At 44.7% G+C, this 24,954-nt stretch overlaps 1 protein-coding gene and 1 pseudogene across 2 annotated transcripts; both read left to right on the forward strand.

The window, feature by feature from the left end:
• The first annotated feature begins 847 nt into the window (after nt 1–847).
• LOC123826767 lies at nt 848–1,302 on the forward strand (annotated as a pseudogene).
• A 4,491-nt stretch (nt 1,303–5,793) lies between these two features.
• Nucleotides 5,794–23,690, forward strand: LOC123826581 (zinc finger protein 264-like). 2 transcript variants are annotated; one of them, XM_045850571.1, is made up of 4 exons: nt 5,794–6,148; nt 7,579–7,705; nt 15,974–16,069; nt 20,562–23,690. In XM_045850571.1, the coding sequence occupies exons 1-4, from the start codon at nt 6,119–6,121 to the stop codon at nt 22,190–22,192; spliced, it is 1,884 nt and encodes a 627-aa protein (XP_045706527.1). In that variant the 5' UTR covers nt 5,794–6,118; the 3' UTR covers nt 22,193–23,690. The 2 variants fall into 2 exon arrangements, with proteins under 2 accessions (XP_045706527.1, XP_045706535.1); XM_045850579.1 differs by having other exon boundaries at nt 5,794–6,142.
• Nucleotides 23,691–24,954: the final 1,264 nt, after the last annotated feature.

Here is a 24,954-nt window from a genome sequence, read left to right on the forward strand (position 1 = left end):
GGGAATTGAACTGGAAACCCTTTGATTCACATGCCAGCACTCAATCCACTGAGCCACACCAGCCAGAACTCAATTTTGCATATTTTCTTAAATTTTAACTGAATGTATATATTAAGGATGAGTTTTCCAAATTGGTTCTGGGTTTTCTGGAATGGGTTCTCTAATATGATAAGATTTAGAAGAGTGAAGGCTGCCTGCTGGGCTAAGAGGGCAGCTTTAATCTGATAAGGTTTAAAGATGCTACTGGCTCTACTTCCAGTAGTAAAGAGATTTCCAGTAGTAAAGAGATAGTCTACGGTGTGCACTGTTTTTATAGAGATACAATATCTTCATTGGACCTAATGAACCCAATCTAATCAACAACTTTCAACAAGCAAAAAGCTGAATGACTGTGTACATACTTTCAAACAAAGGAATACAATAGCTTTGGTGATTGCTCATGTTGTTGGTAAAGAGGTAAAAGGAAGCATGAGCTCAGGGATTCCAACTCCCAGCTCACACACCCAATAAATGACCTAAGAGCTCCTATGTGTGCCCTAAAGGAGACCCTTATCTCCAGTGAACATTGGCTGAAATTGTTGTAAATCAAACAAAAAACTTCATCCTGTAATTGGTTGAATTACAACACCAGCTTCACAGGGTGTCACCTATTGAAGTGAGAGCAATGACTTTTCACTTGGAAAGAGTGAAATCCTGTAAGTTGAGATAGGGATAGGGGAAGACCTTGATTAAAATGGGAACATGGAGACCCTATATATGTGTGTTGGTTGTTTTTTTTAAATAAAAGAAAGCTTATTTAGAAAGTCAAAGAGGTAGAAGAAGTGAGCCAAAGGAGGAATGGGCTCTCTTCCTGCACACTGCCTACAGAGGTGGCAGCTGTCTCCTCCTTGGCACCATGGCTGCCCTCAGACACCTCATGAAACCCAACATTGTCAAAAAGAGGACCAAGAAGTTTATCTGGCACCAGTCAGACTGATAAGTCAAAATTAAGTGGAACTGGTGGAAACCCAGAGGCACTAGCAATAGGGTACGTAGAAGATCAAGGGCTAGATCTTAATGCCCAGCCTTGGTTATGACAGGGACAAGAAAACAAACCACATGCTGCCCAGTGGCTTTTGGAAGCTCCCAGTCCACATTGCCAAGGAGCTTGAAGTGCTGCTGATGTGCAATAAATCTTACTGTGCTGGGATTGCTCACAACATCTCCTCAAAGAACCAAAAAGCCATTGTAGAAAGAGCAGACCAGCTGGCCATCAGAGTCACCAATCCCAATGCCAGGCTGTGCAGCAAAGAAAATGAATAGACATTGCTTCTCGGCCTTTTGGCTAAGATCAAGTGTGAAAATGAATAGACAGTTTGTGTACACATTGTATTTGTGTTAATAAAACCATAAAATTAAAAAAAAATTAAAAAGTGGGCTCAGGAAAAAAGTTTCAGCAAAAGAATCTCAGGGGCCCTTGAATCTCAGGGGAGAGAGAGACAGGCAGACAGAAACATTGATTTGTAGTTCCAGTTATTTATGCATTCACTGGTTGCTTCTCATATGTGCTCTAACCAGAGATCAAACCCACAACCTTGGTGTATCAGGATGATTCTCTAACCAGCTGAGCTACCCAGCCAGGGCTGAAGCCCTATACGGTGATGAATCTTTTTTTTTTTTTTTTGGCCAGTGGTCAAGGTCTCTCTTCCCACAGTGGAAGCCACCCTTCCACGCCCATTGGTATCTGCCTTTCCACACCTGAGGGAGTTAACACTGCATTGCCTGAGGAAACAGTAATAGCATTCCAGTGCCCTGAGGCAGTTGCCAAGCAAGACAATGCTGATCCTCCTTAGGACCCACTCCTCAAACCCCACCTTGATTTTAGCTGTAACTAGACTCTGGTCCCAGCAGGCCCCTAAAGGTGAGGTACTAAGTGTGATCGTGAGGAGGTGCATTAAACTCCAAAAGAACTACTCAGGTTTTCTGGAGAACAGATATATTAGTATGTGGGATAATGGTGAAAAGAATATAAAGTTGGATCAGGCTGAATCAATTGATATGTGCTCACAAAGCAGAGATTCTTCATCTAATGTTGCAGCTCAAGGAGTCAGAAAGGACTCTAACAGTTTGTTTGGTTGGCTGAACCACAGACCAAAAGACGGCCCACTGTGAGCACATTGGAAATACTCAACCTTCTGTGGTTTAATGTAGAGGAAGGGATTCAAAAACTTATGGGGATTTGAGTGTTAGAGTGGATTTGTCACTTAAGACCTACTCACAGAGGGCTAGGTGAAAAAGGTGAAGGGATTAAGCAAAGAAAAAAAAACCTCATAGACACAGACAACAGTATGGTGATCACCCAAGGAAATGGAGGATGAGGGGTGGTAGAAGAGGGTAAAGAGAGAATAAATGTTGATAGAAGGACACTTGACTTGGGGTGGTGAACACACAATATACAGATGATGTATTATAGAATCGTACACTTGAAACCTATATAATTTTATTAACCAATGTCACCCCCATAAACCCAATTTGAAAAAAGACCTACTTACCCACACTAGGTGACTCCATAAGATGTACCCTTCACGAATACTTTGACATAAATTTGTGAGGAAAGCCCCAACATACTTGAAGAGCTCCATGATCCTTCTCCTCTGTAAGCCAGACCTGACATGAGAATTGGAAAACCTAAATGCAATAGGAGTAATTGGATCCTAAGATGGCAGATGCCAAGGGCAGCACTCAACTGCCAAAGGCAAGGTGGGTGTGGTTACCTGAGAGTCAACAGTCAAAGCAGAAATCAGAATAGTCTAAGGGTACCCTGGTCTTATAATTCAAATTAGTTAGAGCATCATCCTGATACGCCAAGATTGTGGGTTCAGTCCTGGGTTGCGGGCATACAAGAATCAACCAAAGAATGCATCAATAAGTGGTACAACAAATTGATGTTTCTTTCTCTAAAAGTCATAAATAAAAATTTAGAAATTAGAAAATTATGTGTATTTTTTTAAGCAATGCAATTGATTTTGGGGAGGATTTCTTAAGATATCATTTATTTATTTTTAGAGAGGGGAAGGGAGGGAAAAAAAGAGGGAGAGAAATGTCAATGTGAGAAACACCTATCGATTACTTCCTGCAAGCAGACAGAACCCACAAGCCAGGAATGTGCCCTGACCAAGGACTAAATTGGCAGCCTTTTGCTTTGTGGGATGATGCCCATGATTTTTTAAATTAAAATTTTTTGAATGGGAAATGCATGTATATGGCACAAAAACAAAATGTTGTGGTAAGTAGTGGGAAGTTTTATTCCTACTTATTCCCTGACTCACAAGTAACCTAATGGAGTGACTTTTGTTTAAGCAGAGACAATGTACCTTTAAAAATTTCCCCTTTATTAGCCAAAAGGTAACATAATGTATTTAGTCTTAGACTTTAGGCATTTTTCTTAACATTATCTGGTACAGACATTTTCATACCAGTACATGAAAAATGTCCTTCCACATTGTTCTTACAAGCTGAAGGGCCCTTTAAACTTCTGAAAAGAGTCTGCAAGATAAGAAATAGAAACTATTTGCTGTTTCCCTGCAGCTGCAAGGAAAGCAGGTGTAGTTAGTCATCAAGCTTTATGGAAGGAAATGCATAGGGAGGAGTTATATAGACTATGAAGTGGAAAAATAACCCCTAACCTCTGAAAGTTCTGTTGTTCTGACTGATTTTCATACATAATATGTGTGGCTATATAGTATTTAATTGTTTTTCTTTTCTCAAAGATATAAAGCCCTAATCAAATTTCTTTGTTAGCCACAAGTACAATCACTGCAGTCCAATATGAAATAACATTAGATTAATAGATCCAACTGGATCATACTATGCTCATCATATGTAATATGATTCATCATAATAATGGATCAATGCCAGATTCTATCTGGTTAAACAGAAGTACATCTTTTTCATTATCTTATTTTTGGAGATGAAGTACGGTTTAAGGATCTGTGTATGGGTGCCAAGTTGACAAGGGGTGGAGTTAGGTATAAACTTGGCTAGGCTACACACTACAAAATTATTGGATCAAACACTAACTTAGATGCTGTTGTGAGGGTATTTTGTAGATATGCTTAACATCTGAAATGTTGACTTTAAGCAATTGATTTTGACAACATAGTTGGGCTTTATCCAATCAGTTGAAAGGCCTTAAGAGAAACAGTAAGTTAAGCCTCCAGACTGCACCATTAGCTCTGACTGTTTCCAGCCTGCCCTCTACCCTATGGATTTGACCTTGCCAGGCCCACAAACATAAGATGATTCCTTGAAATAAATCTCTCACATATACACTAGACATAAATATATGCGTGCATATACATGCCCATATATGTGCACATATGCACATACATATATATTAGTAAAATATATATTCTACTAGTTCTTACAAAACTCTGATTGGTACTCTTCATTTCTTGACCTAGTTAACATTCTGTCAACACACATCTCTCACATCTTAAAAAAATAAATTCTTTTTTTTTATTTTATTTTAATCATTGTTAAAAAAATAAATTCTTGCCCTGGTCAGGTGACTCACTTGAGTGCAGCTTCATCCCATACACCAAAAAGGTTGTGCGTTCCATCCCTGGTCAGGACACATATTGGGTTGCGGGTTCATTCCCCCACTGGGGCATATACATAAGGAGGGGGGTAATGTTTCTCTCTCACATAAATGTCTCTCTCTCCCATAAATGTCTCTCTCTCCCTTGTTCTCTCTCTAAAAATCAATAAGCATACCCTCAGCTGAGAATTTGAAATAAAATATAAAATCAAATCAAATAAAAATAAAATCTCTTAAGGGCATTTTCTGCACTCCCTGATTCCATTTCTCAATCCATATGTATCTTTAAATCATAAGATGCGGCTCGTTCTCTTCGCTCCACGATTATTTAAGAAAAAGAACCCACCAACGGTGACTTCTAAGATTACTAAATATATTCTGGGGCGGATGTTAGAATTCCTAACTTGTTTGTTGGTTTCTTGTCTTCAGCCACTTTACGGGAGCGGGGGTTAGTCCAGGGTTCATGTTCTGTCCATTGTCTCCAGTCTACGCTCATCCCCTTGATAGTCTTGTCTAAAGTCATGAATTGAAATAAGTTTTCGATAACTCCCAAATTTAGATATCCAGGCTCCAACTCTCTCCCCATGTTGTCGTAGGTTGACATGCTCACATGACACTTTGTGGATTCAGACATCTAGAATTGACCATGCTGGAGACAGGAGTCCTGAATTTTCCTCCAGGCCGCCTCCACATGGACCTCCCCACCTCAGGGGATGGTAAATTCATTCTTCGAGTGACTCCGGCCCAACTGCGTGGCTCCTAAATTCATGCATCCCATGAAGGAAGTTCTGATCCAAACAAGTTCCACTAGAGCTCAGTAAAGGAGTGAACAACGTATGGGGGCGGGACTTCCGGCGTCCTCCTCAGGAAGGTTTTTAAACTACTTTTTGTCCTGAACAAAATCTGGAAAGGGAGTAACACGAGTGGGTAAGTCCCCAGGCGAGCCCGGGCCCCAACCCCGCGCCTTTACACTTTCCCTGAAGAGGGCGAACTTCTCTGCCTCCAGGGCCTCGATTTCCTTTCAATTCCCTAAGCTAGTGTGCCTCTTACGCGAAGAATGACTTCCTGGGTAACACCCTCCGCGCGGCCTTGGATACAGTGGTGTGGAGGACTACGTTACCCAGAAGGCTGTGCTTCGTGCGTCTGAGGCGGGAATTGGTCAAAGACGCTCCGGAACAGGGGCTTTTCCGGCGGCCCGTGTACGTGGGCGGGACTTCTGGGTTTTCCTCGGTGGACGCCATTTACCCCTGCGGTTAGGTCTCGGGTGTCCCTGACTGGCAGACGCCAGTGGCTCCTGTCTTTGCGCCTTTCGTCTGCTCCCCTTGCCGAGCAGGGGAGGCGGGTCGACCTCATCTCCGAGCGTGTGTCCCGACCGTGACTCCGCTGGCCGCCCTTCGGGCCGCGGCCTCCCCAGGGCCTGTGCGCTCGTCCTTCATCCCCGCCGTCGCCGAGGGCCGCGCCCTGTCCACAGAGGACACTGTGGTCCGGAGTGCAACGGTCAGCCGAGGTCGCCTGTGCTCGCCTCCCCAGGGTCTCACGATGGCGGCGTCGCCGACCCGCCAGGTGCAGGTGATTGGCCGTGATTTCGGAGCTGAGGGGCTGGGAGCCGGGACACCCGCCGGCTTTGACGAAGCCTGTAGATCTGGGTTGTCACTTAATTTGTCCCCAGTCCTAAACGGTGTTGGGCCACTGACGGGTGGTCACTGAGTTGCTTTAAGAATGGGTGATCCCTTGTCTAGGGCTCCCATTGTCAATCCCAAATCCCCACTGCATCCTGCAGGGGCTCGCCCCGGGTCAGCTGTTTGTCCAACTGGTGACCTTGGACGAAGGAGCCAGAGTAGACCTGGGGGTTTCCAGGCAGAAGTGCACGGACAAAGGCCAGGTGTATGGGTTGTTTAAGGAGGGCCTGGATGGGGGGTGGCCCTGATTCCCGCACCTGCTGAGGCAGGTTTAGGAGGATGACAGTGCAGGGTGTCACCCATCCTCAGCTGCAACAGTCACTGACCAGTCCAAGGCTCCTCTTGTCACAGTAGCAGCCTGTGTGCAGGGGGTCACCAACTTCAGCCAGGACAGACATTGGCAAGGCTCTTCTCGTGGTCACTGTTTGTGCTCCCTGGTCCTGAAGTGGCCTGGCCCCAGGGATAAGTTCATTCAGGATTCAGGAAGGGAAAGAGGCTAATGATTTGTTGTGGAATCTCCCTGGGAGACAGGAGACCCATGGGGTGTGGGGCACTGGCCCAGGTCTGGACCTTACCCAGGTAGGTGCTGCCCCTTCAGGTGTTTCTCCTGTGAAGTCTGGTGAAGCTCTGCTTCTCTGTCCGTGCTCACAGATATATTTTTAGGGGTGACCGAAACGGATTTCACAGCAAAAGTTGGTGTAAATGACCCTGGCTACGTGGCTCAATTGGTTAGAGCATAGTCCCGATACTCCAAGGTTGCAGGTTCAATTCTGGGTCAGGGCAAGTGCAAGAATCAACCAGTGAATGCATAAATAAGTGGAACAACAGGCAGTGTTTCTCTCGCCCCCCACTTCCTCTCTAAAATCAATAAATCAAAAACAGTTTGAATAGAAACCACAGGAGACAGAACTAGGGAGTTTCAGTCCCTTTAACCAGGAAGTGGAACCCTCAGCATGGGGCAGGCAGTTGCAGAATCAGTGAGGCTCAGGCACATCTGTTATTACCATTACTGATATTATTATTATTTCTTCATTCTTCTGAATCCCTCCAGCCCTTGCTGTCTATCTCTCACAATCTACGTGTCATTTCCATTAGCTTGTCTCAGTTAACAATGGCTCCTGCAGAGGCTTTTCTCCTGCACTGTTGTATTATGTCCAAAGCATTGTCCACCTCCCCCTGAGCCCAGCACAGAGCTCAGCCCTCAGAGGTGCTTGCGGCTCTGGGCCTTGATATCTGCATCTTTACTGTGACGCAGAGATAGTGGCTGATCCAATTCTGCAGCCCCAAGGCTAACTCAGCTCCCTCTGTTTGACTTTCCAGGTGTCTGTGACTTTCAGTGATGTGGCCGTGACCTTCACCCAGGAGGAGTGGGGGCAGCTGGACCCAGCCCAGAGGACTCTATACCAGGAGGTGATGCTGGAGACCTGCAGGCTCCTAGTGTCTCTGGGTGAGTCCTCCCCACCTCTGCCATGTGGGGGTCACCTGCCACTTCCTTATTCCACCCTCTGGCTCCAGACGCAGTGGTCAGGAAGGTCTCAGGAGCCCTCTTTCCTCCTCCCCACAGCGTCAATCACTTCCTAGATTCACATCTTTTTGCCTAGTCTCCCTGTGTTTCTTGGGCAGGAAACATAGTATCCCTTTTGATTCCAGAAAGTGATGGAAGGAAAAGTGGTGTTGTGCAGGACCCAGAGGTTGGTTTTGTACACAACTCCATTATGCAGAACCCACCAGGGCCCTTGCGGGACTGGTGTAGGAACTAGGAACCACCAGATTTTGCCCTGGCTTCTGGGTCTCTTGTCCTGGCTTCTGTCTCTGGGTCCACTTATGTTATGCTATTCAGAATGGCTTTTTCTGCTTAGGGAGTTTGTGACAGGCTTGGCCACCTCAGTCCTTGTTCTCTGTGGCCCCCAGATTCTTTGCCCCTCCTTTTTTACTTCTTTATGTTGTTTTTCATTCTTTGCTGCTGGCTCTCGGGGGCATCTTTGAGGCAGCAATAGCCGCTGAGCCCATTTTCCCCCGGACTTCTCACCCCCAGCACAGACTGTCCTCTGTTGGAGGTTCCTAATCTTATATTCCAAAGAGGGATCTGACTGGGTGAGTCTGGTTGGCCCCAGTGTCCCCTACAGGGCAGTTGCCAGGGCTCTGAGTGATGGGATGTTCTTCCCAGGGTGAGTCAAGCAGGTCCCCAGGAGGCTTTTGCCCTCTTGCCACCAGGTGTTATTCTTAACACAGGTCTTGGTCTTGGGCCTTCTTTATGCTCTTATATCTTCATGATGGTCTCTTACTTCCTTAAGTTCCCAGTGCTTCTAAACAGTTGCCAGTGTTGTCCCCCAAGAGACATTTGGCAATGTCAGTGGCCAGTTTTGGTTGTCACTGCTGGTTGTGGGTGGTACTGGCATCCAGTGGGCAGAGTCCAGAGATTCTACTACATCCTACAACGGACAAGACAGCCGCCCTCAACAAAGAATCATCCAACTCAAATGTCAAGAGTGCCAGGGTTGAGAAACACCAGCCTAGGTGGTCCTGTGCTGGAAGATAATCACGTGGACCACTCAGCTCGAGGGAAGGGAGGGCTGAGAATCCAGGGCTTGGGGCAGGGCATGCCTGTTTTTACTGGAAGAACTAGAAGAATATTTTGTCAATTAGAAGTAAAGCAAAATTAGAAAAGCTTGATAGATTAAATATTTTCTAATGAAAAAAATTTTTAATTTAGTTTCCTTTCTTAAAATTATATTTTTTCCCATTACCATTTATCCCCCTTACACCCCCTTCCACCTCCACTCACCTCCCTCCTTCCCCCACGAAGCATTTTAAAATAAAGGGTCCCCAGTCTGGCCCTGCTTCACATGCTTTCCCCAAGCTCTTCGCTCCAGCTTGGCTCCAGCTCGTCATCCCAAGGCACACTTGCTGTGCACTTGCTGTCTGTCTGCCTGGAAGTGTTGGCACTACAGCCTTTCATGCAGCCACCCCCTCTCACAGTCCCCACCTCCTCAGTGCTGTGTCCTGACCCAGACCTGGTGGAAACTCTCCCCCATCCCACTTACTCTCTCCTCATTCTACTTATACCCTTCTCTACCAGTACTCTTCTCCCTAGGATCTGCTCCCCAGACAAACTCAGCACTGTCTGGAGATATTTCTGGTGGTTATATCTGGGATGTGGATACACCTTGATATAGTGGGCAGGACTGATACCTGCCCATCTCCTGGCAGAGAGTTTTCTACAGTGAAATAGTCCTGCTAGGCTGGCAACCCTGTGGCACAGGACATCTGGCCCTGAGAGTACCCTAAGGAGGCCACGTCTTTGTGTCCTCTCCGCCCTGCCCCCTAATTGTTTGATGGCAAGTTTGGGTTTGTTGCTGAATCTTAACACACTTTCTTCACTTTCCCCATTTCAACAGACAGAGTAGCCTCAGGCTGGCAGCCCTGTGGAGTAGCTTGAGCTTACTGGGACTTAATAACATTGTTCTGATTTCATTGGTGAATTTTCACAGTGATCTGCCATCAAAGGAAGTGACTCTGGGTTTCCCATTTGCCAGAGCCATGCAAGATTCCTTCCTTGAAGAAATCTAAGAAAATGAAAAAGTAGGTTGCTTTTAAGAAAAGCAGTTAATCCTTGGCTGGTGTGGCTCAGTGGGTTGATCATTAATTCTGAAAGGTCACAAGTTCAATTCCTAGTCAGGGCACATGCCTGACTTGTGCGCCAGGTCTTCAATTTTGGATGTGTGAGAGGCAGCCAATCAATATTTCTCTCCTTCTCTTTCTCCCTTCCTCTCTCTCTAAAAATAAATAAAGTCTTCTTTAAAACATTTATATATTGATTATTTTTAAGCGAGAACGAGGAAGGGAAAAAGTAAGAGAAACAGTGATTCGTTGTCCCACTTATTCATGCATTCATTGACTGATTCTTGCATATGCCTTGACCAAGGACCGAACCAGCAACCGGGATGACACTCGCACGAACTGAGTTACCTGGCCAGGGCATAATCTGTCAAAAAGAAAACAAAAGAAAGCAACTAACCGTCAGCACAGGTCCTCTGAACGCTGTTCACGTTCCACTCATTTAATTCCCACAGCATCCCCACCGTGTTAATTCGTACCTAAAGGATTTCAGTTTATGGAGGTGACTTAGTGACAGGTGACACAGAGAAGTTAGTGCTGTTGAAAGGAGAATTGATCACAGCTCTTGAGAGATGGGGACACAACACATCTCCCAGAGCCACGTGGGTAAGCACAGTATTGGTCTGGAGGAAGCTATGATTGTGGGGAAGCAGGGCCCAGAGCAGTTATGGGGGTTTCTGTGGGAAAGGGAAGACGGGGCAGGTTAACAGCTCTGGGCTGGCTGATTGGGTTATTTCCAGCCTGCTTTGGGGCAGTAAGGGCTGTTCCTGGAAGCTGGGTCTTGGTTCACTCAAGCAGGGGAAATGCTAGCTGGATGTAGGAAGGTTATGGCTTTGGGTTGTTTGCATATGAAAGTTGTGCTGTCCAGTAAGTTGTGGTAGGTATTAGCCCTGCAAGGGGTAAGGGTAAGACTCTTAAAATGTCAGAACACTGTAAAACTGAAAATTTCTTTAAAGGAATGATTAAATAATTGGTCCTCTGGTGTTTTCACGTCCTATTAAGGAAACTTTGGGGTGATAATAATGGAGATTTTTACAAAGTATGGCATAAGTTGCCCTAAAGAATACAGAGAAACGTTTTATTCTGCAAGCGAAAAGGAGGAACACAAATAGATACAGTATAAGAAGTCCTTGAAGGAGACCCATAGCTAAGTTTCCCATTTATATAGCATTAGCCAAGAAAATCAATCTGAAATTTTAGGGGGTGTCTTCACATCTCAGTGAAGTCGTGAGGTGTGCTGAAAGGAGGGGTGTGTGTGTGTGTGTGTGTGTAAAAAGGAAGAAACCTCTTTTTTTATTTAATACTTCTGACATTAAGTTCCTGAAATTTAAAAGGTAGGGGCTCAGTCTCATAAGGTAGCTTTTCTGACTCCTGCCCACCCATTTCAGATGCCAGTCACAGTCCATTGTCACTCACCCTGAGCAGCTGACTATAAATTTACACACGTTTAATAATTTTCAAGAACAGTTCTCAGAAGCCAGGAAGTGCCTTACTTAGTGTTACCTGGTTATTATGAAGGATGCAGCTCAGACGCAGCCATAAGGAAGAGAGGCAGGCTTCCCATCCTCCCCTTACTTCAGTGTGTTTACCAACTGGTACTGCTCCAAACCACTTCATTAGGGTTGTCTGTGGAAGCTGACATCCTCTGGCAGGGGACCAGATGTCTTCTGGCATCTAGCCCCTGTCCTTAGGAACTTTCCAAAAATCACCTCATGAACATGAACATGAATTCAGCTGTGGTAGAAATGGGCCTTGTTATAAGTAACAAAAGATGCTCCTTTTATTTTAATGGCAGGGACTAAGCAGTGGGGAGGCCATACCACCTGCAGGAGACCGTACCCGAGGGCTGGGTTGGGTTCTGCCCTGTGTCTGTGCTGAGGCTTCAGGAGCTGTGCCATGCTGGTGACAGGAATCATCATGGGCCCTGGGTGTGGAGACTCACTACTGCGGGTCTGTGAGAGCCTTTCTCTTCAGGAAAGCTTGGTGTGTCAGTAGTCATTGTTACGAAGGTGTATAGCAGGAGGCCAAAGGGTGCGGCTTTTCCCATCAAAGCCCTTGGACCACCTAGAGCATTCAGAGGTGACAGAGACTCCAGGAGGCAGAAGAGCCAGTCGGTGACTGAAGTGAAGGAGGGAGGCACTGAGGCCACTAATGGGGGTGATGGTATTTTGAACCGATTTTAGAGCCTTTGCTTCAGGGAGCCCCAATTAAGGGGGACTGGTTTGTAAGTCTCAGTATCTGTGAGATGCAGTAAAATTTATAAATGAGGAATATATTGCCACAAGACCTAAATAGCATTTAATAGTACTGTTATCTAAAACTAGTTTCCTTGGGCAAGGTCATCATCCGTGTAACCCTGTAAAGGAGGTCTGGTCTGCCAGGGTTGGGCTCGATGGCAGAGCTGTTGAGCTGTCCCAGGGTAGCCTGGGAAAGGAGGGTTGTTCTCTTTAGACGTGGAGAAGACTGGCTGAGCTGCTGTTGAAATAGGAGCTGACCAGGATCTATCAGCCAAATCTAGAAGCACAAAATAATTGCTGGTTGTTGATTGGGTGGTTACTGATTTTACTAATGTTGAATATTGGGTTTGTGGACTGCATTAGTGAGCTCTGGCAGCCATTTCCGTGTGGCTTAAACAACAGACATTTATGTTCACACAGTTTTGGGGGTGGCAGTCCCAGACCCGGTCCCAGCAGAGCTGCCTCTGATGACCTGTCCTGCTGGCTGCCATCCTGCTATGTCCTCACATGGCCTTCCCTCTGTGGCTGGGAGAGAACCCCCCCTCTTCTAGGGCCACCAGTCCTATCAGGTTAGGGCCCCACCCTATGACCTCATTTAACCTTAACTACCTCCTCAAAGGCCCTGTCTCCAAATACTATCACATGGGGGGGGGGGGTTAGGGCTTAACGTGAAATTTAGGGGGACACAATTCAATCCATAATGGGGACCTTGGTGGATAGGACCACAGTATTCCAGTTGTAGCAACTCACCATCTGGTGCCCTTCGTTTTTCCTGGGCACAGCTGGGCTGTCAAACAGGGCAGTGAGCATAATCTCCCCTTTATTTATTTGGTTTTACATAGTTTTTACTCCCCAAATGCTCTTTTTCAGCTTACATTGAACCATTATTAACTATTTATAGTAGGGTCTGTGGGCTCTCATGTTTCTAGCCAGTGTGTAAGTGCCAAAACCTCATTTTAATGATGTATTGTGTCCAAATATCCATGCTCAAATTGGGATGTGTTGGGGCAGTGGGCACTATAACTGGGAAATTTATGCAAGGCTGAAAAGTGAGGCGTACCTTTTTTCCTATTTAGTTGCTTTTTAAGATTGAGGAGTACAATGTTTAAATTGTGCCCCAGCTATAACTATGATTTGAGCCCTAGTATTAAGTTCATGAAGCTTGTAAATTTTAAATTTAGAATCTATGTCATAGGCACAAAAGCCAACCAGTGCCCTGTTTTGTTTTTGTAATACAACACTTTTAGCATACAAATTTTTAATACTTATGCTGTACATAATTATCATATATATATTTGTTATATAAATTATATAAACTTAATATAAATTTTGGGTTTCCAGCTGGGTCAAGTTATAGACAGTGTTAATTTAGTTACATACTGTATTGTGTTTTATTTACCTTTTATTCCTCCCTCTTCACCCCCCACCCCCATATCCAGGGGTTTGTTTTTTGTTACTGTTTTTAAATCAGTGAATAGTCTAGAACTAGTTTAATGTTTGCTAGATCTGGCATTTGCTTGGTAGATGAGGTTTAAAGCCCCCACCCACCTTTTTTCCCTACTTTTAGTCCGGGTTTTTAGTTTGTCTCCTGATGTTTTGTTTTGTTTTGTTTGTTTTTTTTAAGGGCTGGCTGGGAAGGGCCTGGGGCAGCAGGCGGCAGCAGGCGGCAGCAGCCTCTTCCTGGATGACCCTAGTCAGCAGTACTCATAGTCCCTTTGTCCATCTCCCCCCCCACCTTTTTTTTCTCTTAAATAAAATCTTTTTGGGGACTGGGCAGGGGGTCACCTCTGTGACCCTGATCATTTTTCTTTCTTTTATTTGAATGCTCCCTTGATAAGCTCCTGGCAGCCCCAGGTGGCCTCTGTCATGCATGGTGGCCCCTGTTTCTGGGGCATCTGCAGTATCCTCAGCGGGGCTGGGCCTCCACCCGTGTTCCAGGCCTATCAGCCCGGGTGGATAACGTCAAATGAAGTAAGAAACCTCTTCTGGTGTCCTATGGGGGAATAAGAACAAAATAACCCATACTATTTTTTAAAAAAATTTTTTTTGTAATATGTTGAACCACCAGTTTTCAAGGATGGGTCTATTATACCTTACTGGGTTGGGGGACAAATGGCAACAGCAGTAAGACAGGCAACAGTGACAAGATTTCCCCATGAAGCAGTTTAAGCTTCTTCTGTGCCATGGCATCTGTGAGGGGGCACCCCACACCACAATGCCAGTGAGTACCTATGCCCACCCTTACCCTTCCTGGGGACCATTGTGTTTCCTCATCACCAGGTATGTCAGTCTTCTGCATAACGGGAGGAGGTGACTCAGCTGATCTTAAGTGTGGTTGGCTCAGGCAGTCCTACTTGCATTCAAGCACAGGCTCCTGTGCAGTAGTCAGGTACCCAGTTATCCCAGTTGCCCCTGGGTCACCAGCACAGAGATTTGGTGTGTGGACCACGGATACAATTGGTCTCTTCCAAACACAGTGGCAACTAGGAACTCAGAGCCCTGGGTCATTACAGCTGTAAACTGCAGACGGCCTAAGGCGCACACCTTCAAAACTCTGCTTAAGGTAAAAAAAAGATGGGAATCGCTGAAGTCACACACCTGGTTTGATATTATTCCATAGAGTTATTTCCATTTTAACTGGCATGATGCATTTACACTGCTCGACACAGTCCTTGGTGTATGGTTATGCCATATGGACATTAGGATGAACATCGTCCCAGGAGCCACAGTTCAGCAAAATTCAGGAAGTGATGCTTGAGCTGAGACACAAAGCGTTACAGCAGGAATGAATGAGGTAGGCTGAGAATAGCCTTCTGGGTAGAAGGGCTAATACATGCAAAGGTCCTGAGGTCGCAGGGAGAAAACCCTTAACAGAGCCAAAGGAAGGTCTTATGCACCTGACCCCTGCCCCATCACCGAGCCTGGGCATGTAGCATACTTGAGTGAACATTTACTTTGTGATAACTGCTGGAACTTGGGCTGTAGTTTGGCATCTGCCAGAGCCTTCTATGGGTTGTGATACATCTTACTAACTTGTCTGTAAACACCCTGAGCCTTCTTCCCTGCACCTGTGCTCAGCTGCATGGGACAGACCAGCTCGGTCTTCACCCTGCAAGGGATTTTTTATTGTTTTATTTTACCTAACAAGAACCTCAGAGGGAGGCTGGCTCCTGGCTTGGTGGGTGCTGACCCAGTGTCTTTGTCTTTGCTTTCTCCTTGGTCCTGAGGCAGTCACCTCACAGAAGTCCCAGGATGCTGCAGGACAAGCAGAGTGGCAGGTCCCCTCAGTCAGCCGTCCGAGGATAAAGCTCTCTCCCCAGAGTGGCCAGTGCAAATCACCTCCCTACCTCAAACCATTAGCCCTTTGCAAGCTGGTGGAGACCAGGGCTTTTCAACCTTCTGTTGATACCAGAATCGTCTGGGGAGGTTTTCACATCTCCCGAGATCTAGTCCCTTGCTGCAGGGATTTGGTATCAGTTGCATGTGAATCACACATTCCAGCAGTTGTGATGTAGGTACAGGTGGTCGAGACCCACTTAACTGGGCTTGATTAGAAAACACCTTCAGGAAGGAGGGGGGCGTTTCCCAGGATCTCACCAGTACAATGGAACAGATTTGAAACTTCATGTGATGGAATTGAATAGTGCTGTCTACACAGCCAGCATTACTGCCTACAGCATTTGGATCCCAGTGATGGTGTTTGTGTCTTAGGATTCCAGGTCACATGTCATTTTTTGTTTGTGCAGATGGGAACAGCTTCATTCTGAGGTCTTGTCCAGTCCTCAAGGCCCAGACTAGATGGAGAGGTTTTATTTCCTTTCCCCAAAATCCTTATGCCCTCTTTCTTTCTCCATGAACAGGGTGTCCTGTTCCCAGTCCTGAGCTGGTCAACCAGTTGAAGCATGGGCAGGAGCTGTGGATGGTGAAGAAGGACCTCTCCCAGAGCACCTGTCCAGGTAGGTACCAAGATGGGGACAAACAGAAGACCTGAAAGCCTGGAGACCTTCACAAGACCCTGGCCATGGATCCCTGGGGAGACTCTTGTTGTGGCCTGTCTGGTGGACGCCATGGAGCCTTTGACCATGGGCCCTTTGACCTTGTGGAAGATAGAGGTGAATGAGCCAGGATCTGTGGGATCAATCCCTGGCTTGCCGATCACCAGCTCTGTGGCCATAACATAGTTGCACAATCTCATGTCTTTGTATAAGTGAAAACTAGCTTCCAGATCAGACTCCAGATTCTCAACGTTCGGCATATGGAAGCTCTTTTTCTTGGTCACAGCAGGGACCAGGGGGTCCTCTCAGAGCTCTGAACCACACAGTTATTCAGGGACCCATGTCTGTTCTGTCGTCAGCCTGTGGCTTTCAGGTTGTCCTGACATCCTGCAGATGGCAGAGGAGAATGGAGAGAGGAAGGGAGGGTGTCACGCCTGCTCCCACACAGAGTGAGGCACCTGGGCATCCCTGGGTGTGTGGGGCTGGAAAGTGTGCCGAAGCCATGTGTACCATCTAAGAGCAGAGGGTTTGGTGAGTGTAGCCTGCTACACCTGGCCTGTTGCTGGAAGATGCTAGTAGTAATGGGTCTTTGTCATCGGGTTGTCTGGGGATGTGATGACGTACTGCTTTAATACATAAAACTGCTTAGCACAGTGTCTGAGCCATCGTGAGTGTCTCGTGAACAGCAAGATATGGGCATTACTCGTGTTTTATCATAACAAGCAATGCGTCTCACTCTGAGGAAAAGGGCCATTCTTCCTGTGCGGTTGCTCTCTCCAGCTGTGCTCTGCCTGCCATCGTCCCACCTTCTCCATCCATCCATTCCTAAGTATCCATCAGAAACACAAGCACCCCCTTGTTCCTATGCCTCCTGTGTGTTGAAGCCAAAAGGTGACATTGATCTCTGTTCCACATGTGAGCTGCAGAGGGCACTGGGGCATCCCATGTGGAGATGGGTGCTCTACAGAGTCTTTTTTGTCCCTCTCTTGCTCCCTTGGGCTGCTTGGCCAGCCTGTGAGTGTTGGCAGCCCCTCAGAATCTTTTCCCAGCCTTCTGCCTTCTCCTCAGTCCCACATCTCCACTTGAAAGTCTCAAAGGCCCCAAAAGTCAGCATGCCTGGCAAGGACCCCATGTTACTCACTCCTCCCACTGCCCCAGTGTTAGCAAATGGGCCTGTCATTGAAGCAACTTAGACTGGATGCAACTGCAGAGAAGGACTCGACCCCTCTGTCATCAGTCCCTGCACCCAGCCATCCCCACACACGTTACCCCTTCCCATCACTTCCATCTTCTGAATCCGTCCCCACACATGCAGCTCAAGCTGTCCAAATCTTTTCCCCCTAGGTAGGGGAGGATACTAACTGTCTCCTAACTGCTCTGTATGTTAGCTTGTGCCTCGAGTCAGCTCTGTGTCCTATATGAGCAGCCCCCTTGTTGTCCCAGACAGTGATCCCTTCCCCAGCCACAGCTGTCTCAGCCAAGGGCCACTAACAAGTCAGCCAGGTTTCCTGTGGAAGGTAGGTCTGCTTCCTTCCATCGCTTGTTCCTCACCCTTCCACACACATGCAAACTCTCGCAGACTCTCATGGACTCTTCTGTCTGTGGCATCTCCTTTCACTGGTGAAGAGGTCTTCCCCTACCATAGCTGGTGCCTGAACCAGGGTCTGCACCACAGCTTTATGAGGAAATTCTCCCTTCACTTGTATTCTTCACTTAATGTGCTTTTTTTGTGTGTAACTTCATCCTTTCTCTGTTCAACATAAAAATATGCTCAAGGTCCTCACAGTTGAAGAAAATAAATTAAAATTGTTCCTGTCTCACATTTTATTCATCCACTCTCTGGGGCATTTCATGTCTTTACATCTTTTCACTCATAGTGCTGCCTGGAACATTTGTGTGGACTAGGCATCTTGCCCTGGTTGCCTTGCCCTGGGAGTCTGCTTTTTCTTGGTTTGAGGTAGTTGGATGATAGGCTATGCAGACTTCAAGCTTCTACATGACATTGTTTTCTAAGAAGCCTAGATTAGTCTACACTTCTCCCAAGAGAAGTGCTATTCCCTTGGTCATGTACTGTCCTGTGTTTGCTCTTCTGAGGCACCTCAATTTTTGCTTATCAAGTGGACACACAATTGTGTCTCACTTTCTTTAGCACCTGATCATATGATTGTTGGCCAACTTGTATTTTCATCTTTGAAGTGTCCTTTTCATGACAGATGCATGTTTTTCTATTAACTTGTTTGCTTTTTGATTTGTAGGGATTCTTTGTATATTCAGATAGTTTTATTAGTTATAGATGTTACAGTAGAGTTTTCTGTTTTGTAATCTTGTCTTTTCACTGTCTTTAAAGTTACTTTGTTGAATAGAGGATCTTTATTTTAGTGTAGTCTAATATAATGACATTCCTTACATGATTAATGATTTTTTTGTCTTGTATAAAAATCTTGCTTTACCCCCAACATTAGAAGATATTCTTGTTTATTTTAAGTTTTAAAATTTGGTGTTTGACATTTAACTCTTTGATCTGAGGCAGCATTTGGGTACAGTATGAGACAGGTCATTCCTCCACATCACCAGTTTTTCCAGCTCCATTTACTCTATATTCTATGCTTTACCACCAAGCTACTCTGCCTCCTGACGTCCACCAGCTCACTGTATGTGTGTGTACTTCCTGAGCTCTCTGTTCTTCTTCCAGTGCCTATTTGTTCTCTGTGCCAGTACTGCCAGGCCTTAAAATCTGGTGGTATCTGGTAAAGTGCTTCTCATTATACTCCTTTTTCTCCCCTCTGGTTGTTCATGCAGGTCCACAGTCAGACTGTCATGTTCCATGGTAACCATTTGGCACTTTACAGGGAATTGTATTGAATTTATATATTCACTTGGGTAGAATTGTTGGTTTTTTAGTCTTAAATCCTTCACAGATGAACTTCATCTTGATTGATTAATTGATTTTAGAGAAGGAGAGAGGGAAAGAAAGGGACATCAATTTGTTGTTCCACTCATTTATGTACTTACTGGTTGATTCTTACGTGTGCTCTGGCTGAGGATCCAACCCACAACCTCGGCATTTCAGGATGAATCTCTCATCAATTGAGCTACCAGACCAGGGCTGATCTTGCCTTTAATGTTATTTTCTCCGTGTAGATTGTGTGTATTTTTCCAATCTTCACCAAACCGTTCCTTAGGTATACCAGACTCAATATGTTCACCCCAGTCCTGCTCACCTTATGAGCCCTGTCCTAGCAGTCCTTACTGTCCCCATCTATCCACCCCGGATTCTCCTCTGCACTGCCCTCTCACTCTCTCAGTGCCCTTGTACCTTCTATCTCCCATGGCTGCTGTGCCCTTACCCCTTTCTCTTTGTGGTAGCCCTTATGTGCCAGTGGGACTCACATTATGGGTACATTGGAAAGCCCTGATTTTTCCTGCACAGTGTTAGCCAAACTAAAGTTGAAGGTGAAAGAATCCAAGACTTCCCAGACCTTCTGACACTAACTTCAAGTTCAGGGATTTCCCCAAATCACCCTCAGGTTCAATTTTTTGCTAGAAAGATTCAGAAAACTCCCTAAAACCCCCTATGCTCACTATCATGTTTATTATGGATAAAAGATCCATATTAGAAGAGATGTGGAATGTAGGGCTAGAAGTGTTCCAAACATGAAGGTTCTATATTCTCAGCAACTTATCTCCCCCTGGCATTGACATGTAGAAGTATGAGCATGCAGCATCACACACCCAGGAAGCTCCCCAGAGCCTCAGTGTCCAGATTTTCCTTGAGACTTCATTTCACTGACTCTTCACTAGTGGGACTCAGTCTCTAGCCCTTCTTTCCAGAAGTTCCACTAATACCTGTGGCTCAAAGCCCCACCTTTTTAATTACATGGTTGGTCTTTCTGATATGACCAGACCTTACTCAGAGTCATCTCCTTACCATAAACTGTGTAGGGGCCCATAATGAGTTATCTGTTGTCATAAACTATCAGGTGTGTTTACTGGGGCCCTCCATGAAGAACCTAGACATGTCTGTCATTCTGGAAATACCCAGAATTTAAAGGTTACTTCCTTGGAGTTGGGAAAAAGATTACACTTCCCTTTGAGGGAATTAACTTTGCATTATATACTTCCTGTCTTCAATCTGGGCTGCATTAGATATCCTTCCCAAGTTTTCATGTAGCAACGTGGGCTGCACTTGCCCAGAGGAAACTCAGAACACACAGACTCGTTATTGTGGACAGTTATGCCCAGTCTGGAATTGTGGCATTGTGCGCACTCCAGATACTCTGCTCTGTCACCCAGCCACTGCCCTGGCTGTCAACAGTCCAAGAACCAGGAGAAAAAGAGATTGCAATCTTGGGATTCAGAGGTAGCAAAACACAGCATACAGTGTAATGCTGATTTTGTTTCTTCTGTGTTGGCATTACTAACACATAATTTTTGTGTATTGGATTTCTTTCAGGTGACAAAATAAAACTCAGGACCACAGAACCTACCACCTGTGAGCCTACCCCACCTGAGAGATTCTCACTCCAGGAACAACTAACACAAAAAGTTGCAGGGGACTCCCAAGTGGACCAGACCAATGATCGGGATGGACCATCAGAAGTATCTATGCAGGAAGGATACTTGAGAGCAGGGATAGACCCCCCGAGGGAGAAGGTCCCAGGGAGCCTTGAACATGGAGGCCTAGGGTCAGTTAGCAGTGTGCATTCAGGGAGTGTGCAGGAGCCAGTTCCTTCGGGAGGTGCTCTCCTTGACCATGACTCACATGAATTTGATAAACATCCCATGGTTCAGGAAGAAGAAAATACCTTTAAATGTAATGAATGTGGGAAAGTGTTTAACAAGAAACATCTTCTTGCTGGACATGAAAAGATTCACTCTGGAGTGAAGCCCTATGAATGCACAGAGTGTGGGAAAACATTTATTAAGAGCACGCACCTCCTTCAGCACCACATGATCCACACAGGGGAGAGGCCCTATGAGTGCCTGGAGTGTGGGAAGGCCTTCAACCGGAAGTCGTACCTTACCCAACACCAGCGGATTCACAGTGGAGAGAAGCCCTATAAGTGCACTGAATGTGGAAAGGCCTTCACCCATCGCTCCAATTTTGTCTTACATAAGAGAAGACACACTGGAGAAAAATCCTTTGTCTGCAAAGAATGTGGTCAAGTATTTCGACACAGGCCAGGATTTCTTCGGCATCACATCATCCACAGTGGTGAGAATCCCTATGAGTGCTTCGAGTGTGGCAAGGTCTTCAAACACAGGTCATACCTCATGTGGCACCAGCAGACTCACACAGGGGAGAAGCCCTATGAGTGCAGTGAGTGTGGGAAGGCCTTCTGTGAGAGTGCAGCCCTCATTCACCACTATGTCATCCATACTGGGGAGAAGCCCTTTGAGTGCCTGGAGTGTGGAAAGGCCTTCAACCACAGGTCATACCTCAAGAGGCACCAGCGCATCCACACTGGAGAGAAGCCCTTTGTGTGCATGGAATGTGGTAGGGCCTTCACCCACTGCTCCACTTTTATCTTGCATAAGAGGGCCCACTCTGGAGAGAAACCTTTTGAGTGTAAAGAATGTGGGAAAGCCTTCAGCACTAGGAAAGACCTTATACGACACTTCAGCATCCACACTGGAGAGAAGCCCTATGAGTGCAGTGAGTGTGGGAAAGCCTTTAACCGCAGGTCAGGCCTCACACGGCACCAGCGGATTCACAGTGGAGAGAAGCCCTATGAGTGCATGGAGTGCGGGAAATCCTTCTGCTGGAGCACTAACCTCATTCGACATGCCATCATCCACACTGGAGAGAAGCCCTACAAGTGCAGTGAATGTGGAAAGGCCTTCAGTCGTAGCTCATCCCTCAGTCAGCATCAAAGGATGCATTCTGGCAGAAACCCTGTCAATGTAACAGAAGTGGGAAGACCCTTCACAAGTGGGCAGACTGCACTCACTCTCCGAGAACTCCTGTTAGGGAAAGACTTTTTGAATGTAAACACTGAGAGAAATCTTTTGCCGGAGAAAACATCTACCACGGCATCTGATAGTACATACCAAAGAGAAACCCCACAAGAAACTTTGCTGTGAGAAAACCTTATGTTCATCATCACTTGTCACAGGAAGACACATTTTAGAAACTGACACAGCCTAGAGCCTTATTCTGCATCTGAGAATTCACCTATAAGGGAGTGATCAGCCTTACTGTGCACCAAGGAGAACCTTCCCCTCCAGTTTTTTACTTAGTTTGCAGAGCCGTGTATCTCAGGAACTTTTTTTTTTTTTAAAGAACTAGGAGACTTAGAAACGAAATGCAATGAGACTTCTCTGTTAAGCCTGTGGCACTTTGTCATGGATTACCTAGTTTACTTGGGGCAAGAATAATTTTGTTTTAGGGGCAGAGGGCCTTGATCCTTTATGTATTTTGTACACGTTCATGGCTATCCAATGTTAAGAGAGACAGTTGAGGGTGGGTATTTAAGATAATAAGGATACATGTATAAATGGGCATATTTTATTGTACCAGTTAAGATTATTAAGGCTTTGACTTTTAAAACACTATTCTCTTTGTAGGTTTTAAAACCTAAAACTTTCTTAATCCCAATTTCTTTTATTTCTGTAGCTAGACTGGAAATCTTAAAATTGAGTAAAGTAATTCCTCTCTATGTTATTTAAAATTGACTTAGCTTTCCTAATTCCTTTAACTTTTCATATAAATCTTAAGATCGTCTATTCTTACCAAAAACATCTTAATCTCATTTTATAGAAATTTATTTCACACTGTAGGTCAGTTTGAGAATTGGCATCATGAACAAGTACATGATATGACTACATTTATTTAAGTCATCCTCGATTTATTTTGTTAGCATTTTATAATCTTCAATATCCAAGTTCTGAAAATTTCTGTTAGGATATCTGGGCTTTTGTTTTTGAGTGATAGTAAGTGTCATTGATTTTCAATTTTTATTGTCCACATGCTCTTTGGCAGTACACAGAAGTGTAATTGTTTTTGGGGTGTTTTGGTATCCTGCAACCTTGCTGAACTCACTTATTATTAGCCATTTCTTTGGATAGAACCTTTGGGATTTTCTGCCTAGAAATGTCAGCTGCAAATACAGTTTTATTTCTTCCTTTCCAATTTATATACCTGTTGTTTCCTTTTCTTGTCTTATTGCACTAGCTAGGCCTTCCAGTGTGAAGTTGAATAGTAATATAGTAAGAAGGGACATTCTTGACTGGTTCCTGATACTAGGAGGGAATGTTCAGTTTTTCATCATTAAGTAAGATAATAGTTGTAAGTCATTTTCATAGTTTTCTTACCAAGTTTAGAAAGTTCCTCTCTATTCTTAATTTGCTGAAATTTTTTTTGTTATTATGAATAAGTATTGGATTCTGACAAATGGTTTATTTTCATCAATGGTTGATGATCTGATTTTTTTCTTTAGCCTATTGATATTATAGTATTGCAGTGAGTTTTGAATATTGAACCAGCCTTGCATTCTTGCAATAAACCTCACTTGGTTGTGGAGTATAATTCTTTTTATATAGCACATTAATATACCATATTAAAGCATTCCATTTTATTATATTTTGTTGAAGTTTTCTACTAATTTCTTGACTAAATGATGATGATAGTTTTGGGGGGCATAGTTTAACTCACTGTCTGGTTTTGGTAAGTATGGAAGTATTGGGAATATATATTTCATGTTGGATATTGGATAGTTTGTCCTTTTCAATGAATTGTTACATTTCATCTAAATTTTCTATTTTGTTTGCAGCCCTATTTGAAGTAATTTTTTTTAAGGTTTATTTATTTTCAGAGAAGGGGAGGAAGAAAGAAAGGGAAACAAACAGATGTGTGAAAGACACATCTGTCAGTTGCCTCTCATACATCCCCAACCAGGAACCTGTCCCCCAACTGAGACGTGTGCCCTGACAGGGAATCAAACCAGTGACCTTTCACTTTACAGGACAATGCCTAACCCACTCAGCCATGCTGATCAGGGCTGAAGTAATCTTTTATTATCTTTTTAATGTCAGGAGGATCTGTACTTAGATATCTCATTTTATTCCTCATTTTGGAAATATGTTGTCTTAGACATTTATCAATTTTATTGGTCAGTTGAAGAACGAGAACTTTATAGCATTGGTTTTTCCCTGTTCTTACTCTGTTTTTAATTTCACTAATTTTTCTCCTGATCTTTATTCTATTTTGCTTTAGTTGTATTTTGCTATTTGTATTTTTTGAGGTGTTGAGATTATTGATTTGAAGTGTTTTTCTTCATATTGTAAGCATTAAGTACGGTGTTCCTTGAATGATGTGGGGCTCAGGGGCATCGACTCCCCCCCTTCCCCCTACACAGTTGAAAATCAGCATGTAACTTAGTCAGCCATCCACATACACCAATTCCCAACTGCAGATCGAAAATACAGTTGGCTCTTGAACAAGGTAGATATCTGCATGTGAGTGGACCCATACATCTCAAACCTGCATTGTTCAGGAGTCACCTGTACTATAAATTTCCCTCACAGCACTGATCTAGCTTCATTCCATAAGGTTTCATGTTTATAACAACTTACTCAGTTCTAAATATTTCTTGATTCCTTTAGAGACTTCTCTGTGGTCCATGGATTATTTAGAAGTATAATGTTTTATTTCCCAGTGTTGGGGGCATTTTATACTATGCTTTTGTTTCTGATTTCTAGTTTGTTTCCCATTTGGCCTCACTGTTTAAATTAGTTGAGGGGTTTTTTTATTGTTTTTTTTTATGACCCAGGATATGGCTTACCTTCTTAAATGTTCTGTACGGTGCTTGAAAAGAATGTTTGTTCGGCAGACATTGGATGGGGTT

Source organism: Phyllostomus hastatus, unplaced genomic scaffold (genome assembly GCF_019186645.2).
Source record: "Phyllostomus hastatus isolate PE091 unplaced genomic scaffold, TTU_PhHast_1.1 phas_contig_133, whole genome shotgun sequence".
NCBI lineage: Eukaryota > Metazoa > Chordata > Mammalia > Chiroptera > Phyllostomidae > Phyllostomus > Phyllostomus hastatus.

Excerpts from the sequence above, each read along its gene's own strand:
- LOC123826581 (XM_045850571.1), top strand. The coding sequence starts at position 6,119 with ATGGCGGCGTCGCCGACCCGCCAGGTGCAG. Across the intron at positions 7,706-15,973 it reads CAGGCTCCTAGTGTCTCTGG|GGTGTCCTGTTCCCAGTCCT; the intron begins GTGAGTCCTCCC and ends CTCCATGAACAG. Across the intron at positions 16,070-20,561 it reads CTCCCAGAGCACCTGTCCAG|GTGACAAAATAAAACTCAGG; the intron begins GTAGGTACCAAG and ends GATTTCTTTCAG.